Source organism: Rhinatrema bivittatum, chromosome 17, assembly GCF_901001135.1.
Source record: "Rhinatrema bivittatum chromosome 17, aRhiBiv1.1, whole genome shotgun sequence".
NCBI classification, from domain to species: domain Eukaryota; kingdom Metazoa; phylum Chordata; class Amphibia; order Gymnophiona; family Rhinatrematidae; genus Rhinatrema; species Rhinatrema bivittatum.
The window spans coordinates 12,889,113-12,914,228 of record NC_042631.1 but is presented as its reverse complement, the minus strand read 5'-3'; the positions used below and the strand labels follow the sequence as shown (position 1 = coordinate 12,914,228).

The 25,116-nt window shown below is 40.9% G+C and overlaps 1 protein-coding gene and 1 long non-coding RNA gene across 2 annotated transcripts in view; both read left to right on the top strand.

The window, feature by feature from the left end:
- Nucleotides 1-9,103, top strand: part of LOC115079502 — an 80,800-nt gene extending 71,697 nt beyond the window's left edge. The window contains exon 3 of the long non-coding RNA XR_003853299.1: nt 9,004-9,103. This is a non-coding gene — a long non-coding RNA (uncharacterized LOC115079502). The remainder of the gene's footprint in view (nt 1-9,003) is intronic.
- A 1,326-nt stretch (nt 9,104-10,429) lies between these two features.
- Nucleotides 10,430-25,116, top strand: part of SLC5A12 (solute carrier family 5 member 12) — a 31,670-nt gene continuing 16,983 nt past the window's right edge. The window contains exons 1-8 of the mRNA XM_029583122.1: nt 10,430-11,179; nt 13,411-13,476; nt 15,123-15,174; nt 17,657-17,724; nt 18,259-18,413; nt 21,687-21,827; nt 23,426-23,555; nt 24,500-24,588. Of these exons, the coding sequence (XP_029438982.1) occupies nt 10,823-11,179; nt 13,411-13,476; nt 15,123-15,174; nt 17,657-17,724; nt 18,259-18,413; nt 21,687-21,827; nt 23,426-23,555; nt 24,500-24,588 (1,058 nt within the window). The 5' untranslated portion in view covers nt 10,430-10,822. The remainder of the gene's footprint in view (nt 11,180-13,410; nt 13,477-15,122; nt 15,175-17,656; nt 17,725-18,258; nt 18,414-21,686; nt 21,828-23,425; nt 23,556-24,499; nt 24,589-25,116) is intronic.

The window sequence follows — 25,116 nt, the reverse complement described above, 5'->3', positions numbered from 1 at the left end:
TTATAAACCGTGATGCTCCTGCCGCGCACAGTTTGTAAAACGCTAGCATTAATTTTCGTACCTCCACTTTCACATGCAGATGCACGGATAGGTTTGAAAGTTGGCCTCGTTGGAAGTAAGGATGTGAGGTCATTTGCAAACGCAGCCAAATGTGAACGAGACAGATTATGTACCTTTCCCTGTTATTTAAATTTCTGTTTGATGATGTCCCTGAATGATGACATTTGCAAATAAACAATGTCCAGCTAAATAATTCAACAGCCTCCTAAAATCCACTTACTGGCTCCAAGAGTTTATGGAAATTAGCCTCTTCATGGTTGATTTTGATTACTTTACTCATTTTCATAGTTTAGTTTGGTTTATTAATTGGTTTATTAGGCCCTCTTGCCCGTGATAATGCCATAACGCATAGGATAAATATCATATTGCAAAATGCGTATGCAAATTTGAAAAACGTATTTAAGTGGTAGGAGAAAATGGAGATGAAGGCTGTTTAAAGTTGTGTGCGATAACGTAACACCCACTATTGCGGGATTTAATGCCACAAATAACTACACCTTTTTCTTGAGCGTTATGCCTATGATAGCTATGTGTTACAGCTGAAACAGGATTTATCGCAAGTCCTGTTTTGGGAGGGGGGAAGAGAGAGAGCCTCTGTGGAGGCCCACTGATTATTTTAACTCTTTATACTACTGTAAGATGGGGCATTATGAACTCTTCACTGATGGTAATTGTGCTGTTCATACATATGACTGTGCATGTTAAACTGCCTCCCAAAACCCACCTCACCCCAAAAACCTCACCCTGAGTTACTAGTGCCCCCTCTTACAGTGGTATAAATAGTTAACTTTTCGATGATCCTCTACAGAGTCTCTCTTTCTCTTGCTCTCTTGCCAGCAGCAGCCCAGCGTGCGATGTGAAAATATCGCAGGTGCAATAAATTTAACGCGCGTTGTGGTAAAATAGCTATGCGAAGCGGTACCAGGAAAATTACCCTAACCATGCCCCCCCCCCTTTTTTTTTTTTAAATTATGGGCACTATTCTTGCTATATTTATCACAAAATGATGAATCTAGGTCTTTATTTGTTAAAAAGCAAGCCTAATTCTAACCACAAGTGTTGGTTTTTTTTCTACAATGGACAGTAGTAAGGCCCAACTCTAATCAGGCAAAAATAAGTAGATGGCCGAATACTGGAAGAGAGAATTAAAGAAGAGCTACAGTTGAAAAAGAAAATTATGAAAGGAACTATGAAGAGAATAAAAAATCTGAAATGGTAAAGTAAACATGGTTTAATAAAATCTTTTTTTTAAATTATCTTTTCTTCTTTATGAGGGTGTGCTCATCAAGGCTCTGGCTTTGGTAGCCTGATGAAGGTAATGTGAGCTTGCAGTAAAACAGCCTGTGATTTTGAGAACATTTCTCAACCCTAGTGGAAAGCAGGGTAGCTGCAGAAGCAAGTCATCTAGTGTGGGCAGTGAATCAGGAAACTGTTAAGGTGCTATTCAAAGTAAATAATTGTTTCTTCCGCTCGGGGTTAGAAGCTTGCATTGCGCCGCTGCTGCAAGGTTGCCCGTTCATGGAGCACACACTGATCATCTTTGCTTCGCTACCTTCAGAACCAGAGTCCATCCATGGATACCTGACTTGTCAACCACCCCCAACATTTTTGCTGCACTCAGTAAAGATAAAAAAAAAAATAGATGAAATAATTTCACCAGCCTTCATGGAACTCTTCACATCGCCTTCAAAAACTCTTCACATGGCTCCATCTGATCTGAGCTTGCATATAAGCTTCGGCTTCATTAAAAGCACATCTTTCTCCCCGGGGCAAAACAACCTCCTCCATGCATCGGGCCTCGCTTTGGGCTTTGCCAAAGCCCAAAGCAGGAGCTGCAGCTCATGCCCGAGTGCAACACAGGCGCTTCGGCATAGGCCTAGGCCCAGAAGCTGGGGCTTCACCTAGGGCATAGGCTAAGATCCAAAGCAGGGGCCACAGCCTAGGCCTGAATGTGATGACGGAGTCTCGAACTGGGCCCGAGCCAACACCGATGCCTCAACTGAGACCCAAACCCCCCCCGATCAGTCACTTACCTAATCCATTGGGTATCCAAGGGCCAGACTGGGTCCCGACACCTGGAGCTCAGCCAGGGCCCAGGTCCAACACCGGGGCCTGGCCTTGGCCTTGGCCTAGACTGGAGCCTGGAGCCAGATCTGTCACCACGGCCTCATGACATTGTACAGCATTGCTGTGCGATCCCCTGGGGTGAATGTGCTGGAGTTAACTCCAGGGTGAGTCTGGTGCACAGCGTCAGTTTAAAGAAGAGATAAGAGAACAGTGTTGACAGTGCTTTGAGGCCTGGGCCAGGCCATAGGCTTGAGACCCAGGCATTGGGACCTGGCCTTGGGCCTTGGTCCGGGTCAAAGCCCTGGCATCGGGATCTGGCGTGGGCCATGGTATCGGGAATGGGCCCAGGCCAAGCCCTCCACGTTGAGACCCAGCCTCCTGCATCAGGCCTGGGTCTGCTCTCCGGCCTAGGCGGCTTTGCATAAGCTGAGGCTGAGGTCATGGTGGACCTACTGCAGCCTCGGTCTACGTAAGGCCCTGCCCTGGCATAAACCTTGCCACCGGATTCCCACTGGATTGGATAAATAGGATAGGGACGGGATGGGAGGCCTTAGAAGGCACCATTTTATTTTTTGGGTCATTCCTTTTTTTTTTTAAATGTTTTTGATTCTTTTTTTTTTTTTTCACTCGAATGACATGAATCAAACATTCCATGCTGGAGGGGCATCTCTACCAAGGCACACCTTTGGGCACAGCAGTGTCCGCCATCTTTCTTTCTTTCCCAGGCCTGAGCGCATCACCCGTGTGACCTTCGCAATGCTCCCAGGCTTGACCAGCCTTGATGGACATAGATCCCCTGCACCATAGTGTGCAGCAATACAGGATGAGCCATAGCGCTGGCCAAGTTTTAAAAGATTTTATACATTTAATATATAGGCAGAGTTTCAGTCTAAGCCCGTGTGCTGACCAGCTATTTGATGCTGTTTGCTGAGTTACATGAAGTTAATAATCTAAATCTCTGGTAAAAGTTTACTGGCGTTTGACCTCAAGACCTTATAGTTGTAATATAGCCTGTTTACAGCAGTCTTACATTATGTCTTTTCATTATTTTGTTAATCATCACTTGATATTTTGACACTTAAACTAATCTGTGTGACTGTAAACACATTTTTGTGAGTAACCCTTTCTGTTCATGGCCCAGTCAGTGTGCTTCACATGTGTAAAGTATACAACGGCTACATGAACAATGGAGCGTGATTGAAAACTAAATATGTGGCTGTGGACCACAGTTGGCATTAGCTAAATTAGGAGTACCTGGCCATTATGCGGATATATATCTTTAGGTTTCAGGTAGGCTCCTGGTAGCCATTTTTCTTTCTGTCTGCCATAAGGTTAAAAGTCAACATAAGCTTACTTTCACTTTATAAAAGTAATTATGGACCAGAAGGGCACTGATTCAGTATTAAGTGGCAGAATAATGGATTATATGGGCTATATATCGTCATCAGTACAAGAATCCACATGGAACTTCCATCTTGGTCTTGGAGTCAGGGCCAATGCAAGGGTATTGGGCGCTCTAGGCAACCTTTGCGCTGCCCCCTCCCCCCCCGGTCGCGCCCCCCTACCTGTTTCGGCGCCAACTGTGTGCTTCTCAGGGCCAGCACCACGTGGCTGCTCTTCGGCGCCCTAGGTGACCGCCGAAGTTCGCCTAATGGACGCGCCAGCCCTGCTTTAAACCACCATTTTTAGTTGTGTCAAGCAATAGCAAAATGCACTTCCCTTACAGTTTGGTAATAAGGAAACACTAAAACGCTATAAGGTGTCTTATGGCCCTTATGGCCTGTTATAAACTCATCACGCAGGTGCTTCTCCTGTCTTAAATGATGAAGGAACTGTGATTGTTACAAAACAAACTTATGAGCACGTAAGTCTTATGGCACTTCTAAAATAAAAATTCCAAGAATTGTGCTTAAAGAGATCTCTTTATCTGCACATTTGATTGAGTTTTTAAGTACAGCAAAGCCGTCTATTTTACCATTTTACTGCTACTGCTGCGTAACACCTCTGTAGCTATGCAACACTATATGCAAACACATAGGAGACAGTCCCTGCTGGGTAGAGCTTAGAATCAATTCAAGACATATACTGCCACATCCCCAGTATCTGTGATTTAGAAGCAGGCACAGAAGAGTATTTTGATAAACGGGACCCTAAGAGGCAAAATAGCATGTGCAGCTTGCCAACAAATTTTTTTTAAAATCTAAAATGTTAATTACAGCTCGCTGAGGTATAAAGCATTTGCAAAATCATGTTTGTGAAGCTTTTTTCATGCCTATGCTCGTAGTTAATGAGCTGCTTTGCATAGTTTTGCATTGCAATGACTCTGTGAATGAATACATGGAAAATCATGCAACATTTTGCCATTTGCAAAGCAAATACCTAAAATGTGCATGGTAGATGTGCAAATAAAGCATGCTGTTTGCCCATTTGGCATGCAAAGTGGCCTTTGCACAGTTCTGCACTCTTTGGTTATATGGGCCTCTTATATGGAAGCCCAGAAAAACAAAACAATTAAGAAAAAACTATGAAAAACAAATAAATATGGTAGAAAAGTTGGAATGTAAATGAGTATTTTACTTACAGAAATCAGGGTTTTTATTACCTTACAACCTGTCCACGGGTAAAAAGAAAACACGCCTACTTTGATCTCCAGAGAGAAGGGGGCAGAGAGAGGAGCTAGGCACGTAGGTAGGGTTATTCAAACCTATCTTTGGAGTTTCCAATGAAAAAATTGCCCACAGATAAAGCCGGCACGGTCTCTGCAGGTAATTTTTCCCCAAGGGCGGTCATCAAAGTAAAAGCACCCGTGGAGATCGCACCCAACGCGGACAGTTTTGATTATTGATCTCGATAGTTTGCAATCGTGCCTGGGTGCAGCAGCTGCTCATATCAGAATCCTCAGCAGTGCGTGCTGCTGTATCGCTCGCATTACCGTAGGACGCGCCATGGAGTGTCATAGCTCCAAGTCTTCCAGGTCTTCGTGTTCGTCAGAGAGTTCCTCCTACGGCTCATGAATGAGACCATTTCTCATCCTCTGTGCTGTGCCTGATTTTCAAAGCAAGCATAATTATTTTAGTAACTAGGAGGGCAGTTTTGAAGCCCCGTGTGCAGCTTTAAGGATAAAATCTCTGCACGTACTTTCACTCCCTCGACCAAACTCTGCCCCTTTCTTCGCCAGGGTAGAAGCATGTGTGCACAACTCACAGCATGCAAGCATTTACCTGCATACTGGGGCAAGGGGGACATTTTTCTAAACCTGTCTTTCCATGCATAAAAGATGCATTTACCTGTGAATATTGCACCCATAGTGAGATAACAGACTTATTCTGATGGATTTTTCTTCAGCCTTTGGTTTGATCAACCATCAGGGTATAGCCTGAGGAAACATAGTTTGTTTCACCTCGGTTTCATTGGTTGCCTATTGCCAGCCCTGCGAGGTTCAAGGCCTTATGTGTGATTTTCAAAGCTTTTCACGGTCAGGTATTCTCCTGGTGTGGTCTCTGAGCTCACAGTTCTAAGCCAAGCCAGTTGTGAATAGCAGTAGAGCCTTCAGTTGCTATTTGCCAGGGATGTGCAGGGAAATGTTCTTAGTTTCAGTTCATTACATTTGTTTCTAAATAATTTTCTGTTTTGTTTTGTCATTTCATGGGCTTTCTGCTTTGTTTGTTTTTATTCATTTTGGAAAACAGTGCATACTGTTTGCAAACGGAGCACACTATTTTCCAAAATGAACGAACCAGAACATTTGTTTTTTAAGTTTTTGGAGAGATTGTGCATTTGTTGTGGAGTAGAATGACTCAGAACAAAAGTGCATGATTCAGTTTGACTTACCATTCATTTTAAAACAAATGCGCATCCCTGCTCTGTGTTGGAATGGGCTCTTGAAAGAATTAAAGCTGAGAAGTGAGTTTCTCTCTTTTTTTTAAACTACAAAAACTTGGCCCTTTAATCAAGCCTATGGCCCTTCATTTAGTTAGGCTAAGCTTTGTTTAGTTGCATGGGGGACAAGCCGTAAAGTCTATGACCTGGAGGTCCTCTCATCAGTTCGTCAACCTGAGTTGGCAGTGGCGTTAATTGTGGGGGTAAAGGATTGGGGCAGTGGTGACACTGGTTTGGGGGTCGTGAGCTATTCTCTGTTTCTTTAATTTTTCTTCTATTATTTTGGACCTGACTTTGTATTTAGGCTGGGTAGCCGAGCCTTTTCTGTTTAAAGTATTCATTATTTATTTTTATTTAAATTGCCCATGTGTGGTTTTTTTTGGCTCAAATTGCTGTATTTGTATTTTGTAACATGTATGCTGATTTGCTATGCCAGGGAAGGTAATGTCTCCAAATGGGTTAGGGTTTTTTGTGCCAAGGTACCGGTATTTTGGATTTGATCTCAGCCCTGCTGTTCCCAATGCTTGCATTGTACCAAAGGAGGCTTCCTGCTGGAGAACCTAGGGGTGTTATGTGCACAGGCAAAAAGCAAAGTGTGCTTGAAAAGGGTTGGGTTTTTTCCCCTTAATCAGGTCAGGGACATCCCAATATCAATTGGGGCTATTTCTATATCTTTCTGCCCCATTTTCTTGCCCTCTTTTTGCATCTTTTGGTTTCTGGGGCTTGTGGATTTAATTTAGTGTCTCTGCAGGGCTTAATAATGTGTTTTGCCATTATTTTTACAGAATTCAGCTGTGCACATGCTTTTATTGATTTGAATTTTAGTTTCTACCTTACTCTGGGCATGCAAATAGGAAGGGGTGCACTTAAGTTTTTTAAAATAAATACACATTAGCTATTCTTCTTAATATTTCAGCTTTACAAAATGCAAACAAATACATAGGGGGACATTAACTTTGAAACCGGCATGAGGGCGTAGTTTGGCGTGTGTAGGCCAGTGCGCACCCATATACACGGCTATTTTATAACGTGTGCACACGTCATAAAATAAACTGGCCGCATGCGCAAGTGAGCACAGTGTCAAGTGTGTGCGCACCCAGGCGCGTAATTCGGGTTTCTACCGCGCAAGTCCAGGTATTTTAAGACCGGTGGGCATCCATGCCGTAACCGATTTCACGCGTTCGTCCACCAGTTCACCCAGTGTTGAGAGAGGTCTTCCAAATCCCCCCTGGTCTGAAAAGCTTGTTCTTCCCCAGTTACCCCAGAACCTTTAAACCCCCTCTGAAATGGCCTATTTTTGCTTTTTTTTTTTTTTTTTTTTACAGTAACACCTCCTCCATAGCAGAAGTAAAGTTATGTGGCAGCGGGTGCGCACGTATTTGTGCGCACATCTCTTGGCCTCGCCCTGAAACACCCACGCGCTGCCCAGGCCATGCCTTTTTTTTAAAACTTGAGTGAGATGTGCGGGCAGCGGGAGATATGCGCGCTTCTGGGTGGCTTTTAAATTTTGGTCGGCGCGCACATGACCGGCTTGTGTGCGCATTCCCCCAGCTGAAACGTGCACCTCTTAATGTACCTAAATCAAGTCAGTGCCACATCCTGCCATCAAGGGCATGCCTGGCCTTCTAATAGGAAACAAAAGTGCTCTGATCTCAGCCTCCCCACCCCCCTTCCTCTCACTCGCTTTTAGCAAGTGTACAGTCTGATGCTCGTTTCTGATAATGATGTGGAACAGGAGGAATCTGCATCGGCTTCAAGACCGAGTGGAGATCTAGAGCTAAATTTCCACCCCGACAGCTGAAGACTAGACTGGGAGATCCGAATAGAAGAAAACCATAGATGAAAGGAAACTTTCCATGTATACAACTCCGTAGAAGACAGATCACGTAGTTACAATTTACAAGGACCTTTACCCTATATGGTTTACATGCAGAGATTAAATGACTTTCCTTGTCATGCAGTGTGATGTACACTGGAATCGTTAGGTTTCACGGTTGTTTGCTTTAACCTCCAGGTTTAAACAGCTTCCAGTAACCTTCATTTAAAAGCATTTTATTTCCCCAAAATATGTACCTGCGCCCTCTGAAAAAATCCGAGGGAGGAAGTATTTGGCTATAAAAATGTATGATTTTTATTGTTTTGACCTGATAAAGTCAGTGTAGCTCTTGAAGGCCAGTCAGAAATGTATTGTTAGTCCAATAAAAAGGTCTCGCCCTCAACATTTTTGTTGACCTTTATTTCTGTATATTTCAAGTGGATGAAAATAGCAACCACACTTCTTTAGCCATTCTGTTTTCTGATGGAATTGCATGGCGCTTAAAACAAACATACCCTGGAGAGTCCTGAGCGTATCGCATTGCGTGACAAGAAGTGCCATTCAATCTCTCTGCATTGTAAAGGGGGTCCTGTAAATTGTAACCATGTGATAAATCTTCTGCAGGGCTGAACACGTGCAAAACTTCCAATGAACATGGTTCCGCCATGGTTTACTCCCATGCAAATCCTTGGGGCTCTAGAGCTCCATTTGGTCTTGAACCTGAGGCAGATTCCTCCTTTTCTTCATCGGCATCCGATAGGACGTGCAGTTGGAAAAAGTGATGGAAGGGCAGGGAGACAGAAATCAGAGCACTTTTGTTTCCTTTCCGAGCTCTTTACCAAGCCCCTTATCCAACCTCTCACCGCCCCCTGCTCGTAATACCACAGCCTGTTATTTAATTGGATTTAGCTCAGGCCTTTTCATTGCTAGCTTAGGGTGAATTACATTCAGGTACAGGAGGTATTTCCCTGTCCCCAGAGTGCTGGAGGTAATTTTCAAAGGAAAATGTAAATGTCACATACTACCTTAGAAATCTCAAAAGCCCATTCACCCGCGTTAAGTGTACAAAATGTGGTTAAAACCTATTGAGAATTCAATAGCATATATTATTGCAATTTTGAAAAGTTTATTAAATTCAGTGCCATCTTATTACATATCATTCAATTTTTAATGCCCTACAGAGAGGACATGATTATACCAGAGGTGGAGGCCCAAGATGCAGACAGAAGAACGAAAAATTGGATGTTGTCGGCATATATCTGGAATCAAATAGATGTTAATAGATGCAACTGGCAAGGCTGAGCCCAGGGGGCCAGTGGATTCCAAGGTCTGAATGATTAGAAGAGATAACAATGTGATAGGTTCTTTTACTTAGCTAGGAGAGAAACCACTCAAGAACAACACCTGAAATGCCAGATTCTCATAGGCAGTATAGCAAGATCTCATGGATAAATGATGTTGAGCGCCACAGAGATGTCTTTGAGCTCCTTTGTGCATGCGACAGAGCATGTGGCATCTTCCGCATCCATCTCTGGCTCTTGACCCTCCTTGTCCCCGGCATGGATGATATCAGCATGGGGGTGGGGGGGGGGGAGGGTGGTTTTGGAGATAGAGTTCTTGATGGAGCATAGAGCCAGCAGGAAAGGGAAGTCCAAGGATCCTTCTTTCAAATCCTGGGATGTCTTCAGGGCAGGTGGTCTGGTAGATATCCAGGCACTGGAAATGAAAGAGTCCAACAGGTAAGAGTATTCAGACCTCCTGAATGCAGAACATTACAGGTGTGCACATACATTTTTTTGTTTAATTTTATGTTCTTTTATGTTTGGTTTCATTTGTTGTTTGTTTCTTTTTTTTTTTGAAAGACAAATGAATTGTATAAAACAAAATAAATGAAAAACAAATGTAAAACAAAGCTGTCACTGCCATTAAACTCCTCCCCATAGCTTCTTCCTCCCCCAGTCCTTGTTGGCCCCTTTCCCTCCCCCATGGACCCTCTTATTGAAAATTTCTTCATAGTGCAAGAACGATTCCCGGTCTCTCCAGTCCCAGTGCTGCCACTATTGCAAATGGCGCTGGCAGAACAAGGCCAGCGTCATAGTAAATGTTTGCTGGCCTGAAATTAAATGAAATGGGGAAAATTTGTTACACGTTCCCATTTTGTTTCAGCAAAAGCACTTCCTTACATGCCAAGCTCTCTCTGCCATGAATTCCTGCTTAAAGCAAAATTAGTTGAGCTACCAACCTGGAGTGTGTTGCATCGAAAAGCAAATTGTGGGATGTGCTTAATCTCCTACAGATGCAATCTGAAGTTTATTAACATCAATGTAGTGCTCTCCTACTATCCAACTTTCAACAATAATAAGAATGTAAAAAGATACAGAATCTATAGTTAATTTCATCTAAAGTTCATAGGCCTCTGCTTTCTTCCTTTTCATCCCGAGTGACTTATCTGGTTTACAGCATTCATTTAATTATGAGAAACTGCTGAGCAGTTCAGGTACACATTATTTCACTCTACTCGCAGTAATGTTTAACTCAAAATAATAAAAAAAAAAAAAAAAAAGTTCAGAGAGATAAAAAGGGAATGCGCTATTAGTTTCCCTCTGCCATCGGCCACTTTTCCCAGTACCTGGGTGCATCCCTAGTTCGTGGCTCGACATTTCACAGATGCACCTCTGCCTTCTTTGCACTTTTTACAAGCACAGCCGCTGTCTGCAGAAAGGCAAATTTGTTCACAAATCTCTGCAATTCGTTCCAAGTTCTACCTGAAACGAATTGTTGGTGCTCCTTCCGTTTTAAGAGGACTACCTGTGAAAAGACTGAACCGACAGTGCGCTTCCCCTGGGAACATGCATTAAAAAGAGTTTTGCTGATGTGCATTTGATTTTTTTTTTCTAAACCATATTTGCACACTCTGAGGAGTCAAAAAAATATAAGTGAATTTTTTTTTTTTTTTTACTTTTGTTTTAGGAACAGAAATTTGAGATTAAAGTAAAAAAAATGTCCATTTTCGAAAAACCAGTGGCAAAGAATTTTGCGGTCTGGGATTATGTTGTTTTTTCCGCTCTTTTTCTTGTCTCGGCCAGCATCGGAGTCTTTTTTGCCATCAAGGAAAGGAAGAAAGCCACGTCCAGGGAGTTTTTGGTGGGGGGGAAGCAGATGACCTGTGGGCCAGTGGCGCTGTCCCTGACTGCAAGCTTCATGTCGGCCGTCACCGTTCTGGGGGCGCCCTCAGAAGTGTATCGCTATGGGGCCTCTTTTATCCTTTTCAGCATTTCCTACACTTTTGTCATTATTTTCACCGCTGAGCTCTTTCTGCCGGTGTTCTATAGATCTGGAATTACAAGCACTTATGAGGTATGGAAAATTGATCCGAATGCTCAGAAAATCATACTACTGCTGTGGTAGTATGGGTAATCGCAAATTAATCCGGCTTGTTTTTTGTTTTTTTTACGGTATTGTTGTGATTATAATACAATTTGTTATGGAAGAATATGGTTGCAAAACCTATATGGGGTTCTGAAGAATTCCCAGTCTGCCCAGGAAAAACTGGACAGACAGAACGGGCCAATTGGGGTTTATCTGCTGTCATCTGCTATGTTAGTATGATATTACAGCCATTCATAGACCTGATCAATTTTGTATAAATAAGAAAGTTATATTTCCAGATTTGCATGTTTTGGGTTCTGTTTTGAAAAGGGTTTGAAACAAAAGCTTGAGCACGGGCTTATCTGGGCCATTTTGCACTTCTTTTGTGCTCTTCAGATTTTTTTTTGTGTGGGTGGCTGTTGAAATTTAGGAATTGTGATCTGCAGAAAGGGCTGATTTACTGTGCTTGCTCACTTTTAATAACAGGGCCCTTTGAGTCTGAAGGTGGATGTCTTACTAAAGCCAGTGTGTTATTTAATATATATTGATACAACAGTGGGGGTTGAGGGGGAGGGGCAAGGGAAGGTAAGTAGCCATGAGGAACCCATTAGGGTTTGTGTTAACTCATGCAAACAAATCTCTATCCATTGTCTTTCCTTCTCCCACTGCCTGGATAGGGATCTACTTTCAATTTGAAATGACATGAAACATCAAGGATATTTCTTGTTTCATTTTATGCCGTTTCCAAAACAAAATGACAGAAAATAAAAGCTCATTTTTATTTAATTTAATTTTTTTAATTTTAGCACATATTAAAAAGAAAAACGAAACCAAAACACCCCCTCCACAAATAGGGAGGACAACTTTCAAAACTACTCACGTGTATCCATATTCCTATCTATAGGCGCATGCAAAGTTACTACAGTATTTTATAACCTGTGTACCAATGATATGCACAGGTTATAAAATACAAGTACATATGTGTGCAAACATGCTTGGGAATGTAAAAACCATGAGCTGTGCAAGTTTGTACTTATCCGGATAAGTAGCGGCACTTATCCGGATAACTTCCGATTTATGCAGCGAAATAGTGGCAGTTAGCTGGATACATCTGAAAAGCACTACTTGTCCATCTAATTAGCACTTTTCAGACTTATCTGGCTATGCAAGATAACCGGATAAGTCCAAAAAAATGCTAGTTATTTGGATAAGTTCAAATTTGTCCTTCTAAGTAGTGGCAAAGGCACTACTTAGCCAGATAAGTGTGCGCAAATGATGTAACAGCATATTTGTATTTCATATTTTAAAGAGATAAGTGAGTAGACTTTACTCACATTATTTAAATGCATTTACCCTCCCATAAGTCGGCTTTTACATGCATTAAATCGGGGGATTTTCTAACATGCATGTGCCAATGAAAGAACCAGTTTTACCAGTTTAGTCTACCAGTTTACCCAGTCCAGCTGCAGCTTCTGAAGGACCCTCCTGCCTTTTCAGCCTGAGATCTCCCCATTTCACCCACACCCCTACTCAATCATTTTTCCATTTTAAGATATTTACGATCTGAGATTGAGCAGGAGTAAATATACACGAGTAAGGTGCATCATTTACATGCATTAATTACTTATAAAATAGCAACTTGCTGATATAAATGGCCCCTCCCTGGAACGACCCTAGCTCGCCCATTTTTTACATGTGAAAATGTACTCATGGACCCTGATTTATGTGTGTATGTTGAGATATAAAAAATAGCATGCACTCATGCGTGCACCTTAAAATGAATAATGAAATTAAACTCTTCTCTGTACACCTCTATTCCTAAATATATATCCTTTATTTCCAAGTTAGCACCTGGTGACCTGCAAGTGAACAACTGGTGCCGCCAATCCACCAATAATTGATTTCATTCTGCTGAATGGGAATGCAAGGCAAATGTTCAAATCTTGGGATGCCTTGGACTTAGAGTGTTTTCTGCTGTTGGATTTTAAGCTTTGTGCTCTCGGTCTCTTGTTTACTGACTAGGCAACCCTGGTCTATCAGTCCTCTTTGTCTATTCCTTCTGTAAGAAATAAAAACCCTTATTGATTCTGTGTTCCATTCAAGACTATTCTTCCCTCTCCTCTCGTTTTATTGATAGGAAAAGGGCAAAACCTGATAAAAAGAACAAGCCCAGGTAACTTAGCAGGAGCTTTTCACTTAATTTTTCCATTTCTCCACAGTATTTAGAATTAAGATTTGACAAGACTATCCGCTATGCTGCGACCCTGATCTACATAGTTCAGACGGTAAGAAATACTTTGAAACGGCACTGTACAATGATCCCAGCTTTGCAAAATATAAATTTGTAAATAGCAAGTAAATGTACTGGTTTTCAAAATACCATGAAAAACTCAGTGAAAACACTCTTTTGTTGCACGTTTGAAAAAGGAAACAAAAAGAAAAACCTGGTAAAATTCATTGGGTTTTCCTTCTCATTTTGGAACGCCCACCCCCTTTTCCTGCCTCCACCACAGAATCCCCCCCCCCCACAATGCCACCGCAATAAAAAACATCAACCCCCCCCCCCTTGTGCCTTCCTCATTCCCCCACCTTCCCTGTACACATCGTACCACGTCTGTGAGGTCGTAGGAGTCCAAAGAGGGCAGGAGTAATATCCAGTTCCTCCTGCCCCTCCGGGTCCCATTTCCGAAATGCCACTGTTTTGGTTCCTATCATCTCTGCTGGACGTCTGTTTATTTATTTATTTATTTATTTATTTATTTATTTAACATTTTTTATATACCGAAGTTCTAGCAACAATGTTGCTAATCATTTCGGTTTACATATAACATTGGGGTGACTTAACATGTGTGTCTTACATGGAACAGGAACATGAACTTGGAGAAAATTGAATAAATACTAATAACAAATAACATTAAAAACAACAGTAGTAATAGAAATGTTCCTGTTCCTGGTGTCCTCCACCAGGAACAGAAATGTCTGTTCCTGGTGTCCTCCACCAGGTCAGTGAAAAATTATTTTCTCACATTCCTCGTCCCTTCAGTTTCATCCTACTACCACCTAGCACTTCTGTAGCACTACTTGATGAATGCAGCGCTATACAAAAAAAAAGAGACAGTCCCTGCGTACAATCTATCAAGACAATCATGCAAAAAAGGATGACCTCTTGTCCTTGAGCTGGCCCCTCACGGACAATGATGCTCCCTTCTGGCAATCAGGAACCACTACATCTGCATATCTTGTATTTTGGCTCTAGTTAACAGCAAGACAGCTGCCCAGATATGATCCTAGAAATCACAGGTGGCCAGTAGTCAAAGATTTTTCATAGAGAGGAGAAAGGAAGAAACAGGCCGTGAACCTTTAAAGTAGAATGTGAAATGGCTTTTTAGAAAAACACAATAAAACTGAGGTAAATAAACATTGTTTCTCGAAGTATTGAGCTGGCAGTGGATATGTAGGATGAGCTTTCCAAAGTAAAGCTTTGAAACTATAAATACAGTGGCAGACTTGAAACATGCTGGGGACAGATACAAAGGAGCCTCAGTGGTGGAGGGAGGGGAGAAGAGCAGGGATGGAGTAAGACCTGTGACAGCAGCGCAGACAGACAGTAGTCCTTCTCTCCTGACGTTGTCTCTGTTTCTGTTTTGTTTTTTTTAACCCCCATGTACAACTTTCGCATAATTTAAATGAAATGAGCATATCTATAAGATACAGCATACACAAACCACCAGAAATAGCCCTCAAATAAAATTTTATATTTACATTTTATGGGGAGAGGAATTTCTGAAATGGAATGCAGTTGAATAGCTGTTGTGAAACTGAATGCAATTTGTCCTTAACCAGATGGTATCTTTTAAAGCTTTTGGTGATGTTTGGAACCAATACATCGTTTGCGAAACTTTATAGAAATTGATAACATTGTCTTTTTCAGATTCTTTATACTGGCGTGGTGGTTTATGCGCCTGCTTTGGCTCTTAATCAAGGTGAGTTTCCACTCTACAGTTTCCATCGGCATAAATACCATATGAACTATAATCCAAAAAGGATTTTAAATGGGCTGGAATGTTTTCCTTTCCTCTTTCTTGTTTTCTTTATCTGTTTTATTGGTAGTGGGCTTGTTTATCATTCTGTCACATCTTGGTACTTTTTTAAACTTAATGAGGTCATACTCAAAGGCATTTATTTATCCAGATATCTATTGAATTATCTGGATAAATGTTTATGTTTGAATAGCGGTGGCACTTATCCAGCTAAATCTTTGCAGGATAAATCATTATTCTGCTAAACTTTAACGGAATAATTTAGGGGCGTTTCAGGGGCATTCCTGGTTGGGGAAACTTATCTGGCTAATTCTGAGATTTGCTAATTCTAGATGCCTCAGTGAACATGTCTCAATATAATGTCTTCAGGGCTGCCTCTTCTTTGCCTTTCTTTGTAAAGCTTTTGGACAATATTGTTCTGAACCAATTATATGACTTTTTGGTACAGATCAAAATATTAGATCAATTTCAATATGGGTTCAGGAAGCCACTCGTTACTGAGCTGTTGTTACTATCTAGTATGGACATGTGTCAATGGGGCTTTGATAGGGCTAGCAGCTCTGAGATGGTCATGTCTAGGCATTTCTGCGGTGTTCGATACGCTTAATCATAACATTCTCCTTAACTGTCTAGTGGAAATTGGTATCTCAGGCACCGTGCTTCACCGGTTTAGCTCTTATTTGTCTGATTGCACTCAACAAGTTACCATTTCAAATATGTCTTCCAGCTGGTAAATGGTAGCCACAGAGGTTCCACAAGGTTCTGCTTTATCTGCGGCCTTGTTTAACGTTTATACGTCTCACTTATGCTGTTAGCAGGGCTGGGGGTTCAGTGTACGCAAATGACACACAGTTCTTTATTTCCCAAGTGGGAATCCTGGTCTGCTACCAATGATTTACTCAGTAATTGTTTTTCATCCATTAAAGCCCGGCTTAATCATAACTGTCTGGCATTAAATGTAGACAAAAGCGAGATCTTGGTTTCAAGCATGTTGCCATTAATTGATGTTTCATCGCGTTTCAAGGGAGAGAATGTTGATATTCCAGTTTCTACTTCTGTGCGTAGCTTGGGAGTGATTTTAGATTTTGAATTGTCTGTGAAACCTCATGTGAAATCAGTTGTCAAATCATCGTTTTTTAAATTTGTATATTTGTGTAGGCTCAAGCTGCTGTTGGCAGCTGAGGACTTTTGATCAGTTTTGCAGGCTTTAATCCCTACAAGCATGGATTATTGTAATCCATTCCTGATGAGTCTCCCTGCAAACACAATACAGAATAATACAAACTTTCACCAACAGAGTGCTTGCTGGGACTTGTTCCCGCGAGCATATAGCACCTGTACTGGAAGCCCTGCACTGGCTACCAGTCAAGTGGCATATTAAATACAAAGTTTTAATGCTTGCTTTTAAACTGTTAAGCAAATAATATCTCACCATGGGCTTATTGAACTTTGCGTTTTTATATTCCTGCTTGCTCTCTGGGATCATCTAACCTGGGCCTTTTAGAAGTTCCATCCTTCCATATAGTCCATCTGACTGAGGCTTGTGAATGGGTGTTCTCTGTAGCAGGACTTTTGTTATAGAATATGCTTCCTGGCCTATTACAATGCTAACATGTGCCGCAAAGTTTAGAAAAGCTGTGAAAACTTTTCTTTTTAGTAAAGAATATGGGGGAGTTTTATTTACTCTGATCTGCTAGGCTTGTTGCAGCTATATATTGTTCTCAGGAGGTGCTGGCATGGGTTTTTTTTTTTCCCCAGCCAAGGTTGTGTTGTGGTGTTGATTTTCTGTTTTTCATTTGTTCTTTTCTGTTTTTTTGTACTGCTGTTTTTATGCATTTAATATCTACTGTTGATTCTGCTTTTGTTTTGATATTGAATCTTAGTTTTTATGTATTTGGTATGTATGTTTTTATTGGGATCCGCCTGGAGCTTTGGGCAAAAGTGGAATAGAAATCTTTAAAATAAATAAATAAATAAATAAATAAACAGGCTTAAAGTTATCCAAAAACCTGCCCCCAGATAACTTTAATCTGATGCAGCTATATTCAAAGAATATTTATTTATTTTAAAATTGTTCTAGCCTGCAGTACCTCCAACTCTAGGCGGATTATGACACCACATTCATAATTAAATATAACAGAGAAAAATCTCACAAAACATAAAACAATTGGTGATTGCATTAAAGCTCAATATAAAAGACTTTAAAACAGGCAAACATGCAAAATGCTGATGCCATGATCAGGCCGACCATTATATGACCTACATAAAGGTCAACAACAGGCAGATAGAGCACACAACAGAGGGACCACGTTGGCCAGCAAGGTGTCACCACCAGGTATCCCAGCTAAAAGGGTCTCTTAAAATGGAGACAGGCAGTGGTTATTTGATCCAATTGTAATTTTCATGAATATTTGTTTGGTTCTAGTAACTGGATTTGACCTTTGGGCCTCTGTCTTTGCGACAGGGATCGTCTGCACCTTTTACTGCACTTTGGTATGTACGGTATCAGCCATAAAATGTTCTAGAAAATTATAGTTAACATTTGTAATACAGAAACATTCTGATGATGTGTTGCATAATAGTTCATATTGCCTAAAATAAAATATGTTTCCAGTAAACCCTGCCTTTTCACACACAGTGTGACGATGAAGAGCACTTTATTTTGGACAACACATGGTCCCACACCCTCATGTTGCATTGCACTCTTCTATCTCCTTACATTTGGTGATACGTACAGTGCACAGTTGAACAGCTTTCTCTGTGCTTTTTATAGCTTACTTCCTATTTATGTGTAGGGTTTTAATAAGGAATAGACAAAAACCAGGTCAGATTATATCCGACTCCCATTGAAACCAAGGGTAGTTTGGATCATAGTACTCGTGCACGCACATGACACGAGCTGGTTAAGATGGACCTGAACCATTCAAGGCTCTACTTGTGATCTATCGCATGGGGTCAGAAGAGAGGGAACCTCCATTCCTTAGTTTTGATATAAACAAAGTAGCTCCCTTTTCTTCTCCCTTACAGGGAGGCCTGAAAGCTGTGGTCTGGACCGATGCCTTTCAGATGGTTGTGATGGTAGTAGGATTTCTGACTGTCCTCATACAAGGAAGCATCCGTAATGGTGGACCCACGAATATTTTGGAGACTGCCCGCAACAATTCCCGACTAGAAGTAGTTGAGTAAGAAAATTGCTACCTATAGTTTTCCTCCTTATTTTTTGTTCACTCTTGAGTACATTTTCAAAGGCGCTATGTGCAGAAAATGGGCATATATATGCGCGTAAGTAGCCTGTGTTTGCGTACACGCTTATTTTATAAACATCAGAAGTATGAGTGTATTTTTGGTTATCCGCACACATTTACTGGCACAAACAAGGGCCAATGTAGGGGCTGTTCTGGGAGGAATCAAGAGCTACGTGTGGAAGTTTTTTTTTTATAAGAGATTTACAGACATACATTCATTAAAGTGATATAAACCAAAAAGTTCCTTAAAAATGTACATTTTTTTGTTATTGTAGCAGAATCCAAAAACAATGTAGTTCAGAACCTAGTCTAAACTGCATGCTGTGTATTACTTACTTTCAAAAAAACTTGCCAGAGGTACACAAGAAACATTTTTTTAAAGTAGCTTCAGGTCTTTTAGATTCTACCAGGTTAACTCCTTGATCCTCCATCTAGAAAATCAGAGTAATCTTTTTATTTCCTATGAAAACTGATGATTTATGGGAATTTATCATCCATCTAAAGACCCTTTCAATCATCATATATCCTGGTTTCTATAGAATGTAGCAACTGAAAAAGTCACCCACAAAACCACTGCTATAAAGCACAGAAAACTAGAACCAATTTGTGGATAAAAATTTGTATATAGGGACCATCATATTAAGCACAAAATAATAACAAAAATACTTGGACTTTGGACCGACGATTAAATAAAAAGCAATGAAGGTCCTATGACCGGGAGTGCTTAGTATGATGGTCTCTATATAAAAATGTTGCTGTTTTTTTGGTTCTATAGAATGTATCCATCTGTGAAGGACGCCAATAAAGTTTATACAAAGTCTTTATAATAAATAGTTGAACTCTTGCCAACCAGAGTACAGGACTCATGCTGGGCAAAATAACATCTTATTCCAGTATGGGCGTCACAATGTGCAGCTCTCTGGATAACACCATGGGTTATGCAAGGGTAAAAGTTATTTTTAGTGAGCAAATTTCATATCTCTGCAAGCTTTTTCCTGTACCTTCTCTCTTTCTTATCATTCGAAGTGATTGTAGCAAGGTATCACATGCTGTAGGAAGCGTCTCTTAATATGTAAGAAGAACCTTTAACAACACATATTAATTTATAACAGAGTTCTTATCAGAGTTAAAAAAACAACAAACCCAGAACAGCAGCTTATTCAGTAACTTCGACACAAATTCAAAAGCTGCTGCCAAGGACAGCATCTAGCCTCTTTCTTCATTACCAACACAGGAAAGACTTCTGAGAATGCATTATATCATTTCCATCTTTGTTGTATAACCGTTACAATTTAATGCCTCCTATCTGTTTAATGCTTGAACCTTAATTCTTCCTAGTTATGCAAACTGTTCATCTACCTGAGCTCCAGGCTGGGAGTGCATCTCTCAGCTTCTTACATAGAACTGGGGTAGATAGTCTAGGCCTATTCTAGGCCTACTACCCTTAACAGAAGGCTTGGAGGTTGCCCGCACAAAGCAGCTGTTGCTATTACCCTTGAAAGAAGACTTGGGGGTAGCCTACATAAAATGGCAATTGCTACTACCCCAAAAAATACTGGCTGGGCAGATTAGATGGACCATTTTGGTCTTTATCTTCCGTCATTCACTATATTACTATGTTACAACTTATACAATAATGGGAGTGCTAAAGCCGGGATATACGCACATGTATCGGCCCGATGTGCGCCGTGCGGATTTTAAGAGGAGCCCGGGTACGCGCAAATCTCCCAAGACGCGAGTAAACATTTTTTTCATAAAAAGGGTGTGAGCCTGATCTGGGTGGGACCCGAGAAGGTGTATTGAATGTTTTCACGCTAATGACGAAACTCATCAGTAATCAGTCATGTGCTCAAAAACACTTCAAAGAGCCCCTGTCCACCTTATCTGTGAGAGGACGCACTGCCATTCTCCTTCTCGCTCTCAAATGCCTCCCAGTCCTGTTTCTCATCCCAATTTCGGGAAGCCGCAGTTGTCAGTCACGTTCTCACAAATCCCGTCAAAGGATTCCCAAATTCCCGTTGCGGCAGCGCTTTTGGCACAACTGTGCCTGCGTCAGGGGAGTAATCATGTATTCCCCTCTGTCCAATGACATGCAGTCTGACCAGCCTGCCAATAGTCTGCTCTTGCTTTAGTTTTGTGTTCTGCTCCTTGGACTCACAAATGATATAATGGAGTCTGGGGGGTGGGGGAGGGCAAGCAAATTAGTGTGTGCTTTTGGAAATCACAGGGATGTGTGTGCTTTTTTCCTCTCTCTGACCTAAACCTGTCCACCAGATTGCATCTTTCTCCCGCAGCTAAAAGCAGACAGGCTGTGGAACCTGCGTTGCACTTTTAGCTGCATTATACGAGGGCAATTTTTCAGTCAGGCCATTCTACCCTGGTAAACAGCTTTGGGAATTGCCTTTAAATGGAGGCAAAGCTCCTGGCATCCTGAAAGCATTCTTTCTCAGATAAAATGCTTCTTGAAATGTAATGTTTCATATAAAGGTTGTTTTCAGTACATAGAAGCAAATGTACTAAGATGCAAACTATTTTTCACAAATGGTGGAAGGAAGATTTGAATAGAAAAAACATGCAAAACCTCCAAGAACACATGTGCAAAAATGCCAGCATTTTGGAGTTTTGTTAATTTTTTCACACAAATTCCAGTTTGCTAAAACAATTGTGCACAAATTTATATTTTTTTAATTTAAAATTAAGAGCTGCTGTGATACAATATCATGCAAAGAAGCTAATAAATTATGAAGTTTTAGAAAACCAGCATGAGAAAAAAAAGGTTTCATGGGCTGGTTTTCACAAAACTGATAACTGCATCTCTATGAGGTGAAATCTCTTTTTCAGACTTTTCTGCACAAAATTTTCCATCAGCATCCATAGAGATCTTTCACAAAAGAGGCCACTAACCCGCAGTCCCTTAGCTTATTGATGCTTTTCACACTGGTCTCTTTCTGTTTGCTAGTACATTAAGTAAAATGCCATTTTAAATGTTATGTCTGTATGGTTTTTTTAAATATTTTTATTACCCTGTGTTGTTTAATTATGTTTTGATGTTATGTTTTATAGTGTTAACTTTTATGATGTCTGTGATGTGAAACACTGCAGGCAGTTTTTCAGTAAAGTAGTTGCTAAATGCAATAAATAAATGAATGCATATTTGTATTGGAAAAAGTAAAATGTGCTAACAGACGAGTGCTATTTTCTTTTCTCAAGCTTTGACCCAGACCCTCTGAGAAGACACACATTTTGGACAATTGTAGTTGGAGGGATGTTTACTTGGTTAGGAATCTACGGAGTCAACCAGTCCACGATACAGAGATGTATTTCCTGCAAGACAGAAGTACACGCTAAACTGTACGTTATCTGATGTCAAAAGTGAATGCAACACATTTTATACAATTCTTCTTCTAGTACCAATGTCTAATTGTATTACTACCAATTTAGAAATAAAATAAAACCACACTATAACATCATCACTTGCAGTCAAACATATTCACCCTAGGTGCAACGTTATGTTTGCAGTTACAACTGTACTCTTGGTAGATCAGAATGATTATGACTGGTTACTACATCATCATTTTTCAATATGAACAAGCCTTATATCAAGCTATTGTTGAGGTTTATCCACATTCAGTGGATATTCAGTGGCGATGGGGGACAGGAGGAAATCTGGCTTTGTGAACATTATTGCGTTTGCCGATCTATCTGAAGATAGGGTGTCAATAAGAAATCATCCAGGGTTTGAAAGTCCTAAGGATGCAAACTAAGTTTAGATGTTATACTGAGGTATCATCAGTATCATGGCATGTGCAGGTATTTTTCAGGAAGATCGGCTTTGAGACACAACTTGAAGGGATTGAATTGTAAGCTTTACTTTCCTAAGCTAGCTATGGTTCCTTTGCACAACTCACTTTTTATTTTGTAGTTTAGTAATATCGCATTGTTGTAAGCAGCTTTGGCAGAAAGGCTGAGCAGAAATCAAAGAACAGAATAGAAAGTACCTTTGAGTGGGGATAAAGAATCGCAGTTTGATTGTGATTGTAAATGTGAATGTCACCTTTGTCCTGAAGATTTTCCTGGAATCATTATAATAAAATCCTAGGGAACTGGCAAGGTCCCCAGTCTGATCTGAATCTTGGCCACTTATTTCCTGATGGCTGGGGTTCACATTGTCATGATCTGTGGCGTTGGAAAACTCCCTGAATTTAAAAGCCACTGAGCTCTGATTTACTCAGTATTCTTCTTTTTTTTTTTTTTTTTTAAGAAAGCACTAAATCACTAAATATTGATTGTATATCGGTAAACAAGTGGTCTTAGCTGTAATGTCAAGAAGGCCATCACCGAGAGGCAGAAATGTGCAAGGAATTGCGTTTGAGTGAGTAATTCAGAAAAGGGCAGTAAATGTAGACACATCTAGAACCTACAAGAGCTTTCTGCATTTGAATTCTGACCAAACAAAATGTGATGGGTTCCCGTTTTCCTTCGTAGCTGATACTGGAGGAAAGTGGGACCAGCTCGTGAACTCCCTCCGTTTCCTTCCATCCCGCCAACTGGTCAAAGTTCCCATCAGTACTTACTACTAGTGACAAACTGAGATACAGGCAGTGATTCTGACCATTGCTACAGAAACATTTATAAGTTACTTCTGCTGAAGGTTGTGTTTAAAAAAAAAATACTATCCAGAAATGAATTACGGTAATCTCAGGAATTACAATGCCTAGGATGCCTGTTGGCATTGGTAATGAGCATGCATTGAAATCTTGACCATCTGGGCACTGGAGCTGATTTTGTGCATGGTCTGATAACGTAAGATTTTCATTAATAGGCTATTTTGACGTGTTCTGGCATGCTTTTTGGAAAGAATGAAGAACCGGCTGAAGCAAAGTTTGCTGATGATGTTGATTGGATCCTCTCGTCATTAACAGTAATGCCTTGCTTTCTCTTCTTTCAAGAGCACTTTATCTAAATTTAATTGGACTCTGGGTGATCCTGCTGTGTGCAGTCTTTTCCGGCCTAATCATGTACACGCATTATAGTGGCTGTGACCCTTGGACTGCTGGTTTCATTTCAGCCCCTGATCAGGTACTAAACTGCTAACAGTACTTTCACTTAAAAATTCTGACTTGCAAAGACAACTTAACTGTTGTGTTTCAGTCCTATAATTCTGAATTAAGTATATTATTTAAGCATCATTAAAAAAGGGTGAAGCTGATACATCTATGGAGTAGTAAAATAAATGCAGTACATTTAAAATGCACCACTCATTTGAAACCCTGAAGAGTTATACCTTGATAGTGGCTCTAGAGTGGTCTTTGCTAGAAATGCAAGCCTTGAATCACAAGCTTGGTTTGGTTTGCACACTCCTTGCCATCCTGGGAACCCCCCGTGCCTTGCCTGCAAGGAGAGGCCACTCGGGAGGGAGGCCCATGCATATATGTGGAAAGAGATGATGTGTACAACCGTGGGGGCAGTCCCCCCTCCCCCCCCCCGGGGATCCATTGTATGTAAATGAATAAATTAATGAGGGATCTGTGATTAGATGATCACAGTCATGTAAAGAAATCTCAGATCACTAGCCGGATCTCTGAAAGGATCACTGTGCGGGTAGAGAGTCAGTGGACTGGTGAGGGGGAAATGCTACCCGGGTCCCTTTATCCGGACTATTCGACAGCACTTACCAGGATGTCTCTGCTGCTGAATAATATACCCGGATAAAGTCGCCCAGCTGAAGCTATCCAGGAAGGACATGCATGTTTCCAGCCACACTTGCCCAGCTAAAATGTAACCACCTCCATCACTGCCTCTCTTTCTCCAGCTGAAGTTCACTTTGGATAATGAGTTACCAGGACAAAATTTTAACGAGGCAGCGGGGGAAATATTGAGATCTCAGGTTCTGTCCTGTTAAACTCAAAGAATTATCCAGGCAAAATCCTTTGATTCTTAGATCACTAATTTTGGATTCATTCTTCTCTAATGATGATTTATGAAATACGGAGTTTTTAACGCTGTTCTTTTTCCCCCCTCAGCTGATGCCTTATTTTGTCATGGATATTTTTTCATCAATGCCGGGGCTGCCAGGATTATTTGTGGCTTGTGCATTCAGTGGTACCCTGAGGTATGCCTGCCTGCCTGTCTGTCTGTCTGTCCTTTACATTACTAGTCCATTATTGACAGGTACACAATTCTGGCTTTCTTTTCTCTGTGGATTCAGTGGGCTGTGTTTGGAAGTTTCAAGCTTGTGGTTGGGAAGATGGTTACTTTGGATACTGGTGCTATTCCTGTGATTTGCGGACACGGGAGATATGGTTACCTGTCTGCGTTGCGTTGCTTTGCCCTATGTGCCAGAATAGATTTTTATTTATTTATTAGCATTTATTAATCGCCTTACAGATAAAAAATTATAACATAAAATTGCAAAATAACATCATAAAATATATCCATTAAAAGTCAAAACAATACATAGACAGACAAAGATTTGAATGCAGCTCATCCATCAAATTCCTGTCACACACTTCCTTGCCTTGACAAGTCAGTTCTGTCTGAAACCGAAAGTAACCAAATAAATTGCTAATTCTTAAAAGACATAAATCAGGTTTGTTTTTTTGTAATACAATTTTTATTGAGTGATCCTCAGACACAATAT